Source organism: Rhinatrema bivittatum, chromosome 4 (assembly GCF_901001135.1).
Source record: "Rhinatrema bivittatum chromosome 4, aRhiBiv1.1, whole genome shotgun sequence".
Classification (NCBI taxonomy): Eukaryota; Metazoa; Chordata; class Amphibia; order Gymnophiona; family Rhinatrematidae; genus Rhinatrema; species Rhinatrema bivittatum.
Window position 1 is genome coordinate 360,970,624 of NC_042618.1, and position 21,297 is coordinate 360,991,920.

The following is a 21,297-nucleotide window of genomic DNA, read 5'->3' on the forward strand; positions in this document are numbered from 1 at the left end:
TCCTCATGCTTCCCTTAATTAATATTAGCGTTGTTAATATTTTGCTTTGTAGGCTATTCCGCTCACTTGAAGCGCTACTGACCTGGAGCACAAAGTTCGTCGCTCCTACCTCCTTGCCTCCTTTGCCTAACTGACCCGTTGCTCCCCTGACGTCTCCTTGCCATATCCAATCCTCTCCCCTTATTTGAATCTGCTTCTCCCTCATCTCCCTCCCCCTCCCTTCACGTCCCTATCTTCCCGCCGCTCTGCTTCTACACTTCCCCTCCCCCTGTTACTGCCACCGTGCTGTAAACCAGCACGGCTTGCGCTTATCCCCAAGTTTTATGATAATCCATCAAAATTTACTGCCAGCAACATTTTTCTGGTGATGAGCCTTCTTGAAAATTCAAACAGTACTGCTTGACGTGCTTTGCTTATGGACTTGGCCGTAGAAACATTTCTGTGTTTTTTTTCCCTTATGTCTGTGCATCAATATCCTAGACTGTAAAAAAGTCAGGGCTTATGTTGGATGTCTCTGAATCCATTTCCTCTACCCCCCCCCCCCCCCCTTCACCGTGGAAGTAGAGAGTGATGTTACAGTAGTTGTATCAAAAGCATCAAGGCTTATTGGTTAAGGGTAGTAATCTCATGCCTTCTGTTAAGGATAGTAACTGCTGCTCCCTGCAGGTTACCCCCATGCTTATCAGTTCCCCAAACCATAAAAGTTGAGGTCCAAATATCTATCTCTTTATTTAAAATACATAACCACTGCAGTAACCCTTTATAAGAGTGGAGTTACCTGTTTTAATGCTCGGTTATTTATTTGAAATCAATTGTTTATCTTTTAGTTATAAAAGAATTAGTGTGCTTTGAAATTTTGATTGTTTCTGTTCCTATGATCGCTAAGCTGTCTACTTATTTCTAAGCTGTGTGGCACAGACTTCACTCGGTTTATGTTTATTGTTTCCTTTTGTTGTTCCCTGTCTGTGTCGATTTTACTATCTTATATTTGATCTGATTTGTTTCCCCTTTGGCCCTAGGAATGGATCTTGGCTGGCACTTCCCCCATTCAAAAGGCATCTAATTTGCTGTTTAATGTGAAAACAAAAACGGTGGCAGTATTGATGCTGGCACTATCTTGGCTCCATTCCCTACATAGGAGAGAAAAGAGACTGAGAAAAAAGATAGACTAGAGGGAGGGGAGGTAGAAAGGGGGAGGAGGAAGGGGAAGGTTGTTATCAGATCACTCAAGCAAAAGCAAAGCATTTGCAAATTATCCGTCGCGTGGGTAGCAGTTCAGGAGCATCTTTGCATCCGAGAGAACGGAGAAATCTTGCAGCCAGCAGGAACAGGGTAAGATGCCTTTCTATGCATCATTCTAAACTCGATGGTTTCCATAACAAATCTGCCCTGCAACTGGACGGTTTGTGCCATTTATTAATAGGGATGAGTTTTAAAGCGTAGAGCAGGATCCTAATGACATACTGTTTGGGGTGCATAATACAGTGCTTTCTCTTCCATCCAGGAATTCTGCATTCATCTAATCCTGTTTACTTTGATCTGGAGATCTCGAAGAGCTGAATTGTTTGCAGTTGAAATCTTGAATTTTTTCCATATGTTAGTTTAAGCCAAAATCTGTGTTTACAAATCTTCTTGTAGTACATACTCTCTCCAGAGATACATTAGCTAATGTTTCCTCTGAAATTAAATACTTTTATGACCCTTGGGCATGATGCTTATCTTGCAAAGTTGTTAACTCCTTTGTTTCTATTTCCTTGTTATCAATCCCTCAAAGTTTATAGTAGAACAGGAGATAAAAACCATGAAATGAGACAGAAGGCTTGCAGAAACATATATTATTATTATTATTGGCAAAGAAAATGACTTCAGTAAACATTTAAGTTTCCTCTTTCTCCTCCCCCTTCCCCCTACCACAGGCAGGAAAAAAAATCATGACAGCCGAAAAGAGTATTCCCGTTATTAATGGCAAACCTGATGACGCTTTGGACCCTGAAGCTTCAAACACCAACCTGGTCCACAGCAATGATAAGAAAGTGCGTGAGAGGGGCCACTGGAACAACAAGGTGGAATTTGTATTGTCTGTGGCAGGGGAGATTATTGGACTTGGAAATGTATGGAGATTCCCTTATCTGTGTTACAAGAATGGAGGAGGTAAGATGACACGATATGCATGGTATAAAAACATTCTCTGTTCATCTCAACTACAGGATATGACTCTAGTGTTGACTTTAGTTTATCATGACAGCAGGGAAGCAATGAAAAATTTTGCTAGTCTAGCTTTTTACATAAAATTGACATTAATATTACTAGACCAACCTGGCAAGGTTAGAGCATAAGCATTTCAAATTCTACTGGGCAGATAGGGTGCTTGTAAATTATTCTATTTGCAATATTTTTTAATCACAATTTACATGTTGTGACTAATGCAAATAGCTGGGGCTTTGTTTCGGTAACAAAAATAAAAAGCAGGGGCTTTTTAAAATTCTCTCCAGCTTTCAGTTGTTTTCATTGTACCAAAAGCAGTTAATCTATTGTGAGTTTTATTATACAATTGTTAGAAATTGTATCTTGCTTGAGCTATTTCTGCAGTGTAAATAAATTAATTTCACAGGCCATGCTGGATGAAAAGGTTTGTCCAAGCTATTTGGGGCATTTGTGACTTTCCCTCAAGTGGTATGGTGAAGCTGTGACCCATTTCTCATCTTTTCAGTTGAGCCATCTGCCACTTCCTTGCCTTAGGCCAATTACTTTGATTTTAAATGTAATTACTCATCTTTCCAAATCTGAGTTTCAGTGAGGTTAGTAGATATTTCTCTGCCCCAGAGAGCTTAGCGGGTCAGTTACTAAAGGTTTTCTCCTATTTTGTTTATATGGGGAAAATGCATAGTAAATAGGGCCTTTAAGTTTCTACCTGAGGCAATGGAGCATTCAGTGACTTTAACTAAGATCACAAAGAGAAGCAATGAGAGAAGAGGGATTTGAACTCCAGCTTCTCAGGCCTCACCTCCATCGCTCTCTTTTTATGCAAGTAAACAGAGTTTGAAAACTTTCCCACCCTTATATGTAGGAAAAAGTTCATATGAGTATACATATATTTTTTTCTCACCTAAAAATGTAGCAGAATTAGGTTTAGGAAAGGGAACATGCATTTTCAAATCACTAGCATTTTGCAATTGCTTCCATGTAAATGCAAAACTTCCCTGTGAAAATGTACATGCAGGTCCACAAATAAAAAAACTACCAGTGGGTGAGCAAGCTGCCTTCAGGGTTTCAAAATTATCCTCACCCTGCAGAATCCTTTAAGCCAAGTTTTGTAGATGATAGGAGTTCATTTTGGTTTTTTGATCATCTGATTGTGATGTCAGCCACTCTGCTTTCATTGGCTGACATGCAGCCAATTATACTATCCAATATAGTGATGGTATATATTTTTTAAATAAACAATGATTGCTACAAAATATAAGATTATGAAGGTAATTTTAAATGGGACTTCTATGGGTAATGTTTTACCCACAGAAATTGCCTATTACAAAAGTTTTGTGACCAATAGACACATAAAATTACATACATATACATTGTGGGATGAATTTTCAAAAGGTTTATGTTTGTACAATTGGAAATTATACATATAAGTAACATGCACACCCATAAGTAGTATTTTGCAAAAGCCTGAAATATGCACAACACTACTAGTACGTGCTTAATTCAGGCTTTTATTAAAAGGGGAAAAAAGGGATGGTTTCGGGTGTACAGAGGCAAGATTCCGAAGTATACACACAAATTACTCTTTTTTAAGCAGTGAATGTGCATTATACATTACCAAACTTGTCATACACTTTTACATCTGCTAATTGACTTGTGCAAAGGAAATCACACTTATCTTTCGTTTGGAGTTCTTGATTGGGAGATCTAGTTCAGGGGTTCCTTGGGGCCCAGATTTTCAGGATATCACTAATGAATATGTGCAAAAAATATTTGCAAACAAAGGAGGTAGGGCATGCAAATAAATCTCATGCATATTCATTATAGACAGTATCTTAAAAACCTGGTTGGTTGGGGGGCCCCCCCCAAGTTCTGGTTTGAGCACTCCTGGTCTAGGTGAACTACTGGAGGGTCTAGGTCAGGGATGGTCAACACAGTTCTTCGTGAGCCACAAACAGCCTGAATTCTAGATATCCACAATGAATATGCATATGAGAGATTTGCATGCACTGCTTCCATTGTATGCAAATCTTCTCTCATGCATATTCATTGTGGATAACTGGAAAACTAGGCCTGTTTATGGCTCTTGAGGACAGGAGTTGGCCACCACTGGTCTAGGTGAACCAGTGAAAGTGTATGTCAGTGCTTCTCTCAATCCAGTTCTTGGGCACACCTAGCCAGTCATGTTTTCAGGATATCCAAATGAATATGCATGAAAGATTTGCTGCTTCCATTGTATGCAAATCTATCTCATGCATATTCATTGTAGATATTTATTTACTGAAAATATGTATTACTCGTCCCTCCAAAGTTCAGAACAGGGTAAAAAATACATACATAATATTCCATAAAAATAATATACAAATACATACAGCACAAAATATGACAAGCATGTATGATCATTTTAAACATCTTTGTTAGTTCATCAGTTATATAGATACAACAAAAAATGACCATTTCATTATAAAAAGACAATGCTAGTGATTCAACAACTGCTTGAAACAAATGGGTTTTTAAAAAGGATTTAGGCTTTTTAATGCTGAGTATTGCTGTAGGCAAAGAATTCCACAACACAGGATCTTGACTAGAGAATGCTGTCTTCTGAGTCTCATCTAAGTGTGCAAGTTTGTTGGATGGAACACCTAATAGCCTTTGAGTTGACGATCAGTGTGCGCAAGCTAGAATATAGATTTTGAGTCTAGAAGTGATCCGTGTGGAAATTACATTATTCAAGGTTGAAAATAACTGCTAATTGATATTGAAAATGCCCAAAATCTGGAAGCCAATGTAATGATTTAAGGATCAGAGTTGTGTGATCATGAATTGCTTTGCCAGTAAATATTTGGGCTGCTGAATTTTGAATGATTTAAAGGAATCATAGGGATTTTGCAGGAAGACCAATGTATAGAGAACTACAATAATTGATACCGAAATAGTTCTAATAGCTGGAGAACTGTCCCGAAGGCCCTCTGATCAAGAACTGGTTTTCATTGACATAATAACCTTATTTTCCACAAAGGAAACTTGAACTGATTTAAAATGAGCATGCATAGTTCATGCAGGATCTAGTATTATACCAAGATTTCATACCTTGTTCGAGATGGGAATTTGATGTCTATCAAACAATAAAGCATGAGCAAGAACATCTGTAGGAGAATGAGAAAAATCTGAGATTATAATCAAATCTACATTGAGAAAGTTTATTATGTCTTTGCCAATTACAAATGATAGACAGTAATGCAAATTGTACAGTGAAAAGCCAGGTGGATTTTAAAGAAAAAATGTACTGAATATTGTCTGTTTAAATCTTGAAGTGAACCTCCAAGTCTTCCAAGAAAGCAGCATAACAATATCAGATAGATATTAAATAGGGTTACTGACAAAGCAGAGCTTGGGGAACACCAGGATGGCTTAGCATATCCTGAAAACCTGACTTGTTAGGACTGGGTTGAGACCTGTGGTCTGGATGAACTGCTGGAGGTATTAGTGACCTGGAGATTCCAAGTATGCACACAAGTATTTTCATAAGTGGAGTGCGCACAAGGAGGATAACTTTAAAGCATGCATGAGTGCGTCCATGTATGCAGCTATATGGACATGTGCATAAGCATGAATTTTATATCATACGCCCGCACTATATAAAATACATGTAAGTCTACCCAACAGCATGTTTGCGTATCAAAAAATATGCATCATGTATTCTAAACATAGCTGCATAAGGTTTGAGTTATCCAGCTTAGGGCCTCATTTTCTAAGTGGCTCGCACGCGATAAGGGACCTTTCGCATGCGAAAAGTCCCTTATCGCGTGCGATACCAGGATGGGGGCGGAGTCGGGGCAGAGTCGGCCCCGGAAGAGGAGGAGTCGGGGCATCACCGGGACCGCCTCTGCGCCGACGCTGCGGACAGCGAAAAGGTAAGGCCCTTTTCGCGTCCTATTTCGCTCCCAATAGCTACACCTCCTATGGTGGCGCTATTGGGTGCGAAACCGGCAGTGATCGCACCGCGACGGTGCGATCGCTGCCGGCTAGCACAGGCCCGCCCCCCGTTTCAGCCCCCTGCCCCTCATTTCCTAAAGTATTGCAGGCCTTCGATACTTTAGAAAATGAGACCCTTAGTTGGCGACACATATCTGGCTAAGTAACGCTGTAGCGACTTATCCAGCTAAGTAGAGCTGTTTAAGACTTATCCATTTTAGGGCCAAATTCATTAAGGGTTTCCTCCCATTTTGTGCCTATGGGAAAAAGCTTTGGTGAATCGGGTACTAAGTAAGTAAGATAGCCGGATAAGTAAAAGAAAAGTACTATAAAGGCAGATAAGTAAGATAGATGGATAAAGACTTATCCGGCTAAGTAGTGCTTTTTAAGACTTAACCAGCTAAATAAAAAATATATCCAATTAAGTGGTGGGCGTCTGTTAAACGTGTATGTGAGCTCCTAATTTTAATCATTTACACAAGGAAACATAACTTGCATATTTTCTTTAGCATTTGTCAGATTTTATACTTGTAAATTATAACATTTTATAATATGTGTGCATGAAGGAAATTACCAGTTTTAACAATTAGTCCACCAGTCTGTCTGTAAGTCATCAAGGCCTCCCTGGTTCTTCAGCTTGAACTCTTCCAGTTTACCCAGACCTCTCACCCAGTCAACATTTGCCTATAAAGATTTCTACTCTGATTTACAGCAGGTAACAGTCGTACGTGCGTAGAAGTTGCAGGTTTTAAAATAGCGCCTCATACATGTAAATGTTGGTCCCAGCCCAGAATGCTCCTGACCCGCCCAGAAAGTCATCCTATTTTTATTTTGTGCAAATGTATTTGCACACCATTACTTGTGGTGTATGTTTGAAGTTTATAAATAGCACTTTTATGAATATGCACAACATGCACGTGCATGTGCTCAGTTTTATGCGTGGAAACTCTTTAAAAATTCACCTTATGCTTTGTAAAATACCTATTTCTGCATATCAGTGTCTGTTATTATGCACTTGTTTATTTATTTATTTATTTATTTATTGTTTTTGTTATACCGAGTTTCATGATAGGCATCACATCAACCCGGTTTACAAATAACAAGGAGTGTAAAGCATAACGTAACGTAAAAAACAATATTTTCAATAAGAACCTTGAACTTTAAATACAGTGAATCAGAAAAAGGGAGAGGGAAAGTTACAAAAAACAAGGAAAATAAACTTGGGATGGAAGGGGAGAAATTGAACAGCACAATATTTACATTTACACAATTGAACAGCACAATATTTACATTTACACAATATTTACATTACTTGTATTACAAATATTACATGTGTAAAATATGTGCATGTACTGTTATGAAATAGGTAGGGAACATACGTGTTTCCCTGCATTACAAACATGCATGTGCACTGAAATATATGTGTATGCTTTTGGGGCAGAGGTACATGCTATTTTATAAACTGTTCGAGTTCCACAGCACAGTTTATAAAATACTGTCATAACTTTACACACACCGACTTGCAATGTGTATGCTGATTTAGACAGTGTTGAAAATTGAGCTCTGTATGTACATAGTGGGAAGACATTCTCCAAGGGTGGGGTATGGGAGGGGGGGGGAGGGACTTATGTGCATGCTGCTTTATTTTAAAAAGTATGCATGAAATTTCTCTCTGCAAAACTACACACACAAAATAGGAATTGTAACCGTGTGTAGTTATAATTTTCAAAGAAAAATATGTGCATACTTTTGCTTTGAAAACTGGGGTAAAGTCTACAGTAAACAGTACCTGCAGACTTTTCACTAGCTGAAAATTACCCCCTAAATGCATTGTCTTTGCATTTTGTAGATCAGTTCAGATTTTATTTTGTATGTGATATAAATTGCCAAATAGTTCTCTCTTAAGCAAGAAATGACAGATATTATTTTATTTTTGCTGACCATACATGTGTAATGAGTATCGAATTAATAAAGATCACCACTGGCAACTGAGAAAACAAATGGTAACTGAGGAATGCCCAGAATAAACATTTTATTTTTAAATTTTTCTATTAATAGTAGTCATTCAACCAGATGAATAACCAAGCTGAGGATTCAAAATCTTGAGGGCCTGATTACTAAATCTTCTTTCCCATTTTGTGTCTGTGAGGAAAAGACTTGGTAAATCAGGTCTTAAAACTGTCAGAATTGCAGTTGCAGGTCAGCTCAAATGCAAACAATACCCCATGTCATTATTTCTAAGATCGATCACCCACTAAGCTTTGGTCAGGCGGAATTTTTTGTTGCGGTTGTGGCTATTACTGTTCCAAAATAATTATGCCCCTGTGGATTGATGGGCAATAATAGTTGACTTGTAAAACAGATTGTCATAACTTCAATTACTCCTGGGTTTATGCAAGAGAAAAATCAGAGGGTGGATCCAGAAAAAAGAGAACCCAATTTAGCACTGGCGACTTTAGTGGATTAGGGTTCGTGTTCCCTTCCCTTCCCCCTCCACATGCTAGCAATACTTTTCTTAGGGAAGAACAGGGAAAAGAGAAAATAAAGCAATATTTAAATTTTTTTTTTTTTCAGCCAAAGATGAACATATATATGATGATTTAGAAATGATGTGCACATGCATACATATTTTAAATTTGCCTACATCTATTTAGTTCTTTTTTAGTTTCTATTTGTTACCCCAGCCAATTTTATATATTGATTCATCGTATTATGTCTGACAGCTTTTCACTCAATGGAAAGGGAAATGGAAGTACAGAAGAACTATGATGTGGGAAATATTATATAACTAGATATCTATATTTAGAAGAGCTCCTATGGGGAATAGCCCCATAAAGCATGGAGTGCGACTCTTCTTCAGTCATGAGGCTCTCTCATCGTGCGTTGCGGAGGCCTAGAGTGCAACAGAATGTGGGTGTCCCCTAAAATTGAATTTGTTTTTTTTCTTAAATAATTTCTAATTCCCCAGTTAAAGCACTCCTTGGGTCCTGTTTCTCTTCCCTATTCCTGTTGGTAAGAGACAGACTTTATGATGCCATATTATACTACTGTAGTATGGAACGGCTAGGGGCTGTATGTACGCATGACTTTCTCATTTCGTGTCTCTGGGGAAAATGCTTAGAACATCTGGCCTAAATGTTTTTACTAAACCTTTTATCATTATTACATGGTGCCTGGTGTATACATGATGCAGTATAGACCATATTTTAATTTTTCTCTGTAATTAGCCTAAAATGCATTCCCTTCAGACTTCAAATATGTTTACTTGTAAGCATACCCATATGCAAGTTTCAACGAGTCGTGTACAGGGGCGGCTCAAGGCACTCTCCCCCATGGTGTGGCACAGGTGAAATCACTAAGAGGGCCAGGGCAGAGGGGAGGGTCCCCCCCTTGGAGTCTGTCCCTTGTAATGCTGGGGAAAGGTGGCAGGAAGGGGGGCAGGAGACAAGGGTCCCACAGGAGTGGCAGATATATTATCACTGACACTCTTTCTAGGAAGCTGGCAACCCTGCCACACTCCTGGGAACCATATTTTATTGATTTATTTTGTTTCTATTCTGCCTTTCTGCCATTTCAAAGTGGATTGCATTCAGGTACTGCAGTTATTTCCCTGGCCCCACAGGGCTCACAACCTAGCTGAGTCATTCATCAAGCTGCATTAGGGCTCTAACATGCATTATATCGCATATATCACGTGATGCATGCAATATTGTGCATCTCCTCGCCCAGATAACCTCCCCTATTAAAATGACCTTCTTTGCATGTGATTTGCATGCACAAATAATGCAAATATATGTAAGGAAAGACATTAATAAACAGTTTGATGCTAATATTTTATTGCGGCTTCCTAGGGAAGCGTTAGATGTGCGGCAGGAGGCCCGGGACCCTAACGCAGCTCTGAGGCTCCAGCCGCACATTTAAAGTGACCGTAAAAAAACCCAAACAAAACAAATCCCACTGCCAAATGGGGAGGTTGAGCAGGGGTCAGTGCTGACCCCTGTTTCAACCCATGGCTGCCAGCTGAGGTGGCCCGACTCTCCCAAAATTAAAAAAAAAATAATTTCAATAATGCGCATGGCGGTGGCAGCGGCAGCAGCCCCAAGTATAAGCTCCTCACTCTCCAGCCACCACTGATGCATAGAAGCCCCTTGATACTCAGATCCACCCCCTCCCCTGGCCTGGGTCTGATTCCCAGACCTTACCACAGTCAATTGGCTTGGGCAAGGTCAGGTCGGCCCCATTTTTGAAAATAGAACCAATTGGGACGGGTACGAGGGTGCCCTTGGATCCCTGATGCGGGATCAACGTTAAGATAGGCTTTGGGGGGTGAGGGAATTACACTTTGCAAGGGCCAGGAGAAGGGGGTTCACATTCAGGGTAAGGGAGTCAAGCAGAGGGGAGCTTAGATTTAGGGGGACCGCTGTGCACATTATTGACATTTTTTAAAATTTTGGCGGAGTTTGGGCTGCCTCAACTGGTGGCCTTAGTTGGAAATGGGGGTCACCTCTGACTCCCGCTCATCCTCTCTGTTTGATTGCATTTTTTGGGAGGGGGACCAGCCCTTTATGACAATGGTGGTCCCATGAGTTTGGGGCCACCGTCATGTTAAAGGGCAACTCGACACCTTCGTTTGTGTTGCAGTTTTCGGGGGAGGGGTCTCACTATCACGGCAATAACCCCCCCCCCCCATGATAGTGGGACCCCCTCCTGTGAAAACACATTGCAGCTTGATGAATTTAGGCGTAAGTTTGTGCCTGAGGCAAAGGAGGGTGCCCAAGGTCACAAGGAGTGGCAGTAGGATTTGAATCCTTGCTCCCCTTGTTCGCAGCACGCTGCTCTAACCATAGGCTACTCCTTCATTTACTATTGCCTGCTCCCACCCTTCCCCAGGATCTGCCCCATGGGGATGTGAGAGGTCGGTGAATGGTAAGAGCCAATGCAAGGGTATTAGATGCCCTAGACAAAACTTACAGCCTTTCATTCCCCCTCCCCTCCCCACACAATTCAAAATTATGCATTCTTTTCCATTTCAAAATTTATTAACCTCTTCCCCCAACCTAAAAAGGGAGATTGTATATGGAAAAGGGACATTCAAAGTACAATCTTCTGAAGTAAAAATATCACTTATAACAACAAATATATTATTTTTGAATACACTGCAAAAAAACACTTTCAATAATAATAGTTTAATAGTCTCAATAAACTACCTTTCTCATAGTAATTTAGGAAATTTACTGGATCCCATATGGTATTAGGCCTGTGGTAAAGTGCACTGGGTGTGGACTTGGCCCACAGACAGCCAGGAATAAACTGAGCTACAGTTACAATATAATAAGCCTTTCATATCATAACTGCCAGCACTCAAACAGTAACAACTCTACCTATGAAAAAGCAACTACAAATATTACACCAGACCCTAAACACCAATACACCTCCTAATAGGAAAACAGATTAAAGCCAGGTTGTTGCAATTCTCTTAACAGAAAGTACACACTAGCAGAAAAGCTAACCTGTCACACATGCAGAACACTGACAGACTCTCGCCAAATACAGAATAAAGAGACCATAAAATATAAATTGAAACACGCAGACAAAAACTGAACTGGAAGTCACAAGAAGCCAAACTCTGTATGCAATGCAAAAACAATCAAGAAATATAAAACATTAAACATACCAATAAAAATGTCAAATCAGCTGATAAATAGAACAGCAGCCAATAAAATCACATATAAAAATGTTTAAAATATTACCAGACACTAAATAAAATATTTAAAAACAGCGGAGACATCAAATCCATTAATTAAAACTAACAAGGATTTAAAAAAATCTTCCACTTTCCATAACTGGGAACTTTAGATTTCCAGTTTTCCTGAAATTGTCATAGATTGGAAGAGAGTGCACAAAGTTTAACCTCTTTCACATACATATACACATGTGCAGGCACAGGTACCCCCTCTCATAGACACATACATAGAGGTACTCTCACACAGAGGCACCCTCTCATACACACACACACATACCCCCTAACTCACCCTTTCATGCACATACACACACATTACCTCACCCACCCACCCTGATATATATATATATATATATATATATATATATACATACATATATGAGAGGGTGTGTGTGTGTGTGTATATATATATATATATATATATATATATATATATATATATATATATACACACACACACACGCCCTCTCATATACACAACCCCGGCCCCACCCCCACTCTCACCCTCTTATACACTCACATACCCACAGACACCTTCCCTCTTATACAGCTATTGCTTTAAAAACATTTGATGCTGGGCCAGTCCAGTGGTTCAGTGGTACTAGATTGCTGCCATGTGGGAGATCCAAGTTTCATTCCTGAGTTGGGCCTCTGCTCCTCAGGCCAGACAGTGCTGGGCAGTGGGCATGTTGCATTCACAGCCCCTTGTGGGGGATAAAGGGATTCTCAGCTATCGCTCAACTGTGAGACCTACTGTTCAGTCCCGTGTGAATGCATTCTAGGTTCTGGAGAGAGACCCAGTCTGTGGCCCAAGGCCAACGATTGTTGTTGCAAAAGCTGAGTTTAGATGGCAGGGAATCAAAGCCCGAGGTACTAGGGAAACAGGATAAAAGTACTATGCCCCCCAAAAAATAGTTATTGAAAATAACGAAAGTACAAAAATATAGTGATATGGATGTACTAAGAATGTTAAAATATATTATTGTAATATTGCAATATTGCAATGTACAGCACTGCTGGCATTTATTATATATGAAAGCAAAGATTTTTGGTTAATGCAATAGAATATGCACAATGTATTTTCAGTTGCTCACTCTATACATATTGGAGTTGATTTAAAAAAACAAAACAAAAAACTGTGGAATGGATAAGATAAGTGAGTAAATTTACCTGGTTATTTTTGAACAGATATTCAGATGCTTTTACCCAGCTAATTATGCAGTTACATATCCAGCTAAATCCACCACGGGTTACCTAGGTACATCTAACCAGTTAGCGCTGAATGTTGCACTAACCAACTCAATTCAAAGCCCACTCAAGGAGCAGCTCTGACTAGCCACTTTTTCTTTTTTTATGCAAGTTTAGCCAGATACAAGGGACATATATTTCACTGGATAGATTTACCTGGGGAAAAAAAAATAAAAACAGTTTTAGCTGGGTAAATCTTTTGAATAGAACCTTATTGCTACTGTATAAAAGATTAACACAATTCTTTATTTTTTCTTGTTGGACTTTACTTTGCTAATAATGCCTGGTAAATTTAACCATCATGCAAAATTAGCAATATTTTTCAAATGTCAGTGTTAAGTCAATACCAATTTTCAAACACTGTACATTTTTCTGAAATAAACATTGTACCTTTTCAGATTCTGGTGAATTCAAATTGTGTGCTACATTGTATGTTTCACCCTGTTCATAGTGAGACTACAATATATTAATCTAACATACAAGCAGGATTATTTATTTATTTATAGATAATAAACTGACATCACTATCATCTTTAAACAATATTAGTAAATTGAGTAAAAAGAATTGAACGATATAAAATGTAAAAGACTACATTATGAGTATGGCACATAGGATAATGAAATGAAATAGCACCTTAATTAACGCTTACTTGATGATGTTGTGTTGACCTAGAATTAATATTTAGAATTATAAGAAACTAGATAATGCACGAAACTAGATAACACATAACTTTGACCTCGACTATGTATTAACCGTTTGTTTGTATTAACCCGTAATAGGAATGCTGACTTAAAATGAGAATGTTGACCCAGAACCAAACGATGGCTTTATAAACTGTTGTGAACTTATCTTGGAACGATGGTATATAAAACAGCTAAATAAATAAATATTCTGCCTTTCCCCCAAAATTGTCACAAGTCAATTATAATCAAGGTAAATTACAGTAGCAGCAGCAGCAGCATCATAGTATAAATATCATTCAGTTGTATCATAACTATAACAATCACGGGAATGACAAACACAAGGGCCATATAGAGATATGAGGTAGGTTAACCTGGTCATTTGGAATGTAGCATAGCATGTGCTAGGATAGATATGGACGCAGATCCAAGCATCATACTTGCTTTAGTGTGGATGGAGAAGAGACGTTAGAATAATAGAGAGGGCATTGAATAGCTCATTTAGGATAGTAGATGAATTGGGATGGCTTAGACAGGGATGATGAACTGTAGTCCTCGAGCGCCAAAAAACAGGCAGGTTTTTCAGGATATTCACAATGAATATGCATGAGATAGATCTGCATACAATGCAAATATTTCTCATGTATATTCATTGTAGATATCCTGAAAACTTGGCCTGTTTTGTGGCACTCAAAGGCTGGAGTTTGCCATCCCTGGTTTAGAGAGTCAGAATAAGTGAAAGATACATTAGTGCAATTGTATAGGGAGGGTAGGAGCAAACCTAGTAGGGATGTGCAGAAGGGATGGATTCGTCCGATTTGGTATTCGTCGGGACCCAAATACGTTGCATTTGTTTTCATAGGAGGAAACCCGATTCGTCCATTAGTTGAATTTGGTATTTGCTTTCCATTAAAGTTGGAAAAACAAAAAAAAAACCTTCCCAACCCTTTCAATTTATTAACTACAATCCCCCACCCTCCTGACCCCCCCCCAAGACTTGCCAAACAACCCTGGTGGTCCAGCGGGGGTCCTGGAACGATCTCCTGCACTCAGGCCATCGGTTGCTGTATTCAAAATGGCACCGATAGCCTTTGTCCTTACTATGTCACAGGGGCTACCAATGACATTGGTCGGCATTGGTAGCCCCTGTGCTCCTACCATGTGATAGGGGCTGACCAATGGCACCGGTAGCCCCTGTGACATAGTAAGGACAAAGGCTATCAGTGCCATTTTGAATACTGGCAGCCGACGGCCAGAGTGCAGGAGATCGCTCCAGGACCCCCGCTGGACCACCAGGGACTTTTGGAAAGTCTTGGGGGGGTCAGGAGGGTGGGGGTTTTATTCGTTAATGATACGTTGCATTCGTGGGGGTTTGCCATATGTTTTGGGAACCCATGAATGCAACGAATAGGGACCTATACATTGCAGAATGCGCATTTGTTCAAAATGAATGCACATCCCTACAACCTAGTGCCATGGGAGATTGACTATATAGTGCATGGCCGAACCTATTGAATTCCTATAGGGCAACAGTTCATTACTGATGGTCTGTTCTAAATAAAGCTTTTTATTATATTGCAAGCATTTTACTTGAATTTCTATACCTGTATGCCTGTCTCCCAGGCTAAAGCTAATCCTAACCTACTATTAGCAGACACGTACACTGAAATTAGTCCAATTTTTCTGTCTTTGCCCCCAACCCCAAATATGTACTAGAATTAAAGAAAATCCATGGTTTTCAAAAATACACACTCTTTTAGGAGTACTGTATATCTACTGCACGTGTTCATTGTACCTGTCATATGTAGTAGCTTCCTGGGAAATGCATGAAGCAAACACTTCTATTTCTGTAATGGAAGTTGTCAAATTTAAATGCATAAAAGCAAATTTTGTCCATCACTTCACAGTACAATAATTAAGAAAACACTGATTTTCAGCTATTTGCCATTATTAATTATATTTTTAAGAAACTGAGCTGACTGCATTGAATTACCTTTCCTTATTTATTTTTAGGTGCTTTTCTTATTCCGTATGTGGTTTTCTTCATTTTCTGTGGAATACCAGTATTTTTTCTTGAGACTGCTCTGGGACAATTTACCAGTGAAGGAGGCATCACTTGTTGGAGAAAAGTTTGTCCACTTTTTGAAGGTAATTTTTATTTCTTTTCAAAGTTTTTTTTTTACTTTTTAGAAAGAGTGGCTCAATGCACAGTATTTCTTTTTGTGTAATGTAGACATAAAGGTCAACAAAAAGGTTGTAGGCGATACCTTTTATTGGATTTACTTAAAGGTGATACCTTTCATTGGATTTACTTAAGATATTTGTAATTTGATTTTCAAGAGATACTCCTTCAAGAAGTAAGTGCAAAAATGAGTGAATCATTAAGAGAATATAACTTACTCTTAAACCTAGCCACAAGCGACTTAGACTAACTTGTTTGTTAATTTATTTCTATAAATCTGAGTGGACAGGCAAGGCAACTATATTAATTTTTGTGTAATGTGAAAAATTAATTTCAGACCTTATGAAAGCAGTATTTACTAAACACATGCAAATTATTATGAAATCTCATTGCCTGTATCCACTCAATTTTCTAAGTGTTCTAGTATAATTAAATAGTTATCAGGATGCTGTCTAATGTCTCATATGAGTATGACCAAAACCAAAATCTTTCAGATTAGCACTGTATATTCAACAATTTTATTTGGAACTTGCATTAAGGGGTAACATACTACTCTTATTGTGACACCATCAAAAATCAAGAGTACCTTGTTGATTAATGATTCATCTAATAGGCAAACAAGGGCAACTATAAAAACATCAAAGCATATTATAATCTACTAAGCAATATCAACAAAAAGAATATGACTATTCATTGGTTCACAAGAACAGCAGTTCTGCAAATGAATCTAGCTGTACAATATGGCCTTCGAGTTCCTTCCCTATTATCAATTCCATCATTGATAATTAGGGGTCATTATCCCATCACTTACAAAGCAAGAAAAGAATAATTAGTCATATTTAATATCACATGGCATGACAAAAAGCACATGGCTAATCTTTAAATGTAAATAAATGGTTTATGATCGTTTTTATCCAATGCACAATCTATCAAATCCCTGGCCCCCCTATCCCTTCAGTCCTAATGGTTTATTTTAACTTTATATATAATAATGTCCTTCTGCAGCACGCTTTATAAAAGGAGTGCAATAAATAATGGCACATATATTACAGGGTAATAATGAAGGCTAGAAAAAGTAAGTCGTCATATTGAAAAAAAAATACAAAAAACAAGGCTAATCCTATAAAATGATTAGGGCAAACAAAATTAGGAACACCCTTATGGCGACTATCATGGCAAGCAACCAGCAGGCTGAGGATTAAAGGTACAGAAACACAAAGGACAGTGAGTGTTCTTAGGCTGTCCTTTTGGATGCATCCTGCTGTCTGAGGCCTTTACATTTCCTGTGGCTCTGGATGTCATAAGCAGCAGGGGGTCAACCACATGCCGAGAAACAGATTTCCTTTGGGTCCAATGAAAGGACTACCTCTGAGTACAATATTAAATCTTTTAGTTTAATATGATAAAACAATATTTGCCCTTTTCAATAGCCTTAGCAGAGTACAGTGGAAATGTCTCGTAGTATGGACATATTTATGACTGAGGCTTTTGTTCTAAAGGAATAAAGAAAAGGGGAGAGATGGAAGGGAAATCTTGCTGGGGTTTTTTTAATATACAATTACAAGAGACCAATTGTAGCCTTATGTACAATGCCATACATGATGATGGTTCTTATAATAATGATAAAACAAGGGCGGTAAGCGTTTTGATAAGTAAAGTAACTTAAAACAAAACCTGCCTTTTTCTGTAGTTTGCATAGTGCAACAAGATGTGCGCAGTACCAAAGAAAGTAAGAGCAGGCACTAGGCAAAGGCAGAGGAAGAACATAGAACATATTTCTCCATAGCAACATCCAAGCTTTTTAGCAGCTTGCATCGTAATACTTTCATATCAAATTGTACGGCCGTTTAAAGCGGCTGGAATGGAAAGCTGCAAAGGTAAATCAGCCAAGCACATTGCGATCTAGCAGTGAGAAAGGAATAGATATTTATACTGTTCATACACACAAAACCAAGTTTTGGTGCATTGTGGTGTTAAAGAACATTGAGCAATGCAAAAGTACTGTTGAATATTGTTTCAATAGACAGATAATACATGCAGGTGTTTACCTATGGTTGTATTGACATGTTTATGGGGGCTTTTCAATATGTCTTTCTGTGGATCTTTTTATAGATATCACATAATGTATATTATCTATGTTTGTTTAGTCAGCAGAGCACCCCCACACCATACTGTTTCTGACATATTTATCAGGACCCTCTAGTGATAAAAGCCTTTTAGAAAAAAACCCCAAACCCTTAACTTCCCTCTCTATGGCTGTTGTGTGACATTCAGGAGGGGTAATATGGACCTAGTTTGCTTTGGTGTTTTAAAATCATGTTCTTGCAGACTCATTCTCAGTTCATTGGAAACAAGAAACAATGCTCAGGATATATTTATTCCTCAGCTGACATCAGAGAACTAACTGGTATCATTAGACCAGAAGCAATATATTGGCTGCTCAGCAAAGAGCATGTTTTGAGCTGCTCATTCTTGGGGTAATTTTTAAAAGGAGTTACGCGTGTAAACGTTAACTACTATTGTAGCAATTTTCAAAAGCCATTTACTCACGTAAAGTGCACTTACGTAAGTAAGTCCTATGGACAATTCAGTGGCATATATTGTAACAATTTTCAAAAGCCCATTTATCGAGTAAAACCCAGTTTTACTTGAGTAAATACTTTTTAAAATCAGGCCCTCTGTGTTTAGTATAAATTGAAGGCCTGATTTAAGTGTTCTGTGCATAGTGATTAGGGGCTATATGGTGATTTAAGGTCTGTGTTATACATTTCTCTGGTTCTGTAGCTGGTCCCAGCCAGATTATATTGAAGCTAGCTTTTCTTTTACAGTTGTGGAGAATCTCTTTAACAAAAGGCGCCCCCACAGAATATGAGGCTTCCTTAAAAAGCACAGCAAACAGGACAACACCTCTGAGGGAATATTTTTTTTTGGGGGGGAGGGGTAAATATACTGGGGATGCTACAGATGCAGAGTACACAAACACCTCACACTCTTCCCCGCCAGGTGGTGAGGGAGCCCTGGCCATTGCACAACAGCCACATTCGCCAGTCAGATTCGAGGTGCAAGTAGCCCAAATATTTTTGGTTTGGTTTGTTTTTCATTTTGGGCTTTTTTCTTTTTTTTAATGTTTGTTTAGTTTGATTCAGTTTGTTTGAGGAACTAAAATAAACATTAAAACAACCCTCCCCCCCCCCCAAAAAAAAAAAAAGCAAAACAGGAACTTCTTGGGCCTTCACCAGCACTTTCTGGGGTATTCACAGGAGCTACCTAGGCCCCCATTCCTCTCAATAAGATGGGACATAGAATTATCCAGCTCGGCTAAGCCAAGTACAAGAAAATGGTGCTGACTGGCTCTGAGCTTAGTGCAGTGATGTCACTTTTGTGCTGTTCTAAGGGCTGGGCACCATTTTTAAAGAGTCATTGCAAGAGCAGGAGTGAGTGGGGATCACTCCTGCCCCTTTATCTTCCCAGGACCTCCATGGAAGGGTAATTGGGGGTTGGAGAGGTCTCCAGTCCTGGCTGCTTTCTGAGGGGGTGTAGGATCTAGAGATGATCTGGCAGGGCTTGAGAGCCCACTGGGTAGGCCATGGCTCTATTTAATTGCAGGGGCTACAATTTTTTTTTCCTTGGGAAATAGTACACATTATTTGCTAATAGTGCATGCTATTTCCAGAAATGGAAACACCCAAATTTGTTTTGGGTTTTCATAGGGATAGCAAATTTGTTTCAGGCAATCCAAACCAAAACAAAAATGGGCCATTTTGCTTTGAAAAAAGTATACATCTTTAACATTGGTGAATGAACCTCTAACTATAGATACACCTGTGACACATTTTTGGCATTTGCCTGGAAGATGTCCCTATTGCTGTTATGCAATGGTGTGTCTTAAAATTTAAAGTGTGTGTGTGTGTGTGTTTTATCTGATAGTATGATGCAAGGGTGACAAGTTTTTCCTGTAGGGATATTGTTTCTTAGCAGACAATATGTAGCATTTGCTTCTAGGTATGTGAGGTATAAAATAGGAAAATAAATTGTAATTTAATGGGTGGAATTACACATTAGAAATTTTGAAGTTTCATATTTGCACTGCAGAACCCAAGTTAAATCATGTCACTGCCTATGGGATTTGTAGAGTATAATATGACTTTAGCAAGAAACATTATTAATTTTGTAAAGTTCTTTATGAATGTTTATTTAATGTGTGCTTATTTACAGGCATTGGATATGCTACACAGGTCATTGAGGCCCATCTAAATGTTTATTACATCATTATTCTAGCATGGGCTATCTTCTATCTCTTGAATTGTTTTTCTGCCGAACTCCCTTGGGCCACATGTGGACATGAATGGAACACAGGTATGGTTACAAGTAAAATCAAATGGGTGTGAGTGGAATTACAGTAGTTATTGATGAACCAAAATATTTAATAAATCTTTAAAGGGCATGGGATAAACCATTTGGATCCCTAAAGGCTAGAAGATGGAAATGAAAAAAAGTGTGCATGGGGGTAACTTGCTGGTGTGGCAGTTACTATCCTTAGCAGTAGGCATGGAGATCACTACCCTTAATCAATAAACCTTGATGCTTTTAATGCAACTGCGACATTGCTCTCCACTTTGATGGCAGGGGGGAATAGAGGAATTGGATTCATACAACAATGAATGAGGGATCTGACATTTATAGTCTAGGTCTCTAGGGTACTGATAAGCATGGGGTAATCTGCACAGAGCGGCAGATACTATCCTTAACAGAAGACATGGGAATTACTGCACTTAACCAATGTGTCTTGATATTTTTGACGCAACTGCAACATCACTCTCCACTTTGATGCTGGGGAGGACGAAGGAGAATTGAATTTAGATGACAACCATCACAGACCCTGACTTTTACGGTCTAGGGTACTGATATGCAGACATAAGAGAAAAAAACACAGGACTGTTTCTACGGCCAAGTTCATAAGCAAAGCAAGTCAAGAAGCACTGTCTGAGTTTTCAAGAAGACTCATCACCCCGTAAAAATGTTTTTTGCAATAACCTTTATGGGTTATCATAAGACTTGGGGATAACTGAATGTGCAGAAATTACTACACTTAAGAAAAACATGGGGTAACCTGCAGAGAGCGGCAGTTACTACCTTCAACATGGGGGTAACCTGCATGAAGGAGGAATTACTACCATAAGAAGCTTGCTGGGCAGACTGGATGGACCATTTGGTCCTTTTATGCTGTTATTACTATGTTACTATGTAAAACAAAACTAATGGTAAGGTCA

At 38.9% G+C, this 21,297-nt stretch overlaps 1 protein-coding gene across 1 annotated transcript in view; it reads left to right on the forward strand.

Annotated features, from left to right (window-relative positions):
* Positions 1 to 1,256: 1,256 nt before the first annotated feature.
* SLC6A11 (solute carrier family 6 member 11) overlaps positions 1,257 to 21,297 on the forward strand; it is a 359,320-nt gene continuing 339,279 nt past the window's right edge. Inside the window, 4 exon segments of the mRNA XM_029600769.1 lie at positions 1,257 to 1,332; positions 1,917 to 2,151; positions 15,859 to 15,993; positions 20,243 to 20,383. Coding sequence (XP_029456629.1) covers positions 1,932 to 2,151; positions 15,859 to 15,993; positions 20,243 to 20,383 — 496 coding nt within the window. The 5' untranslated portion in view covers positions 1,257 to 1,332; positions 1,917 to 1,931.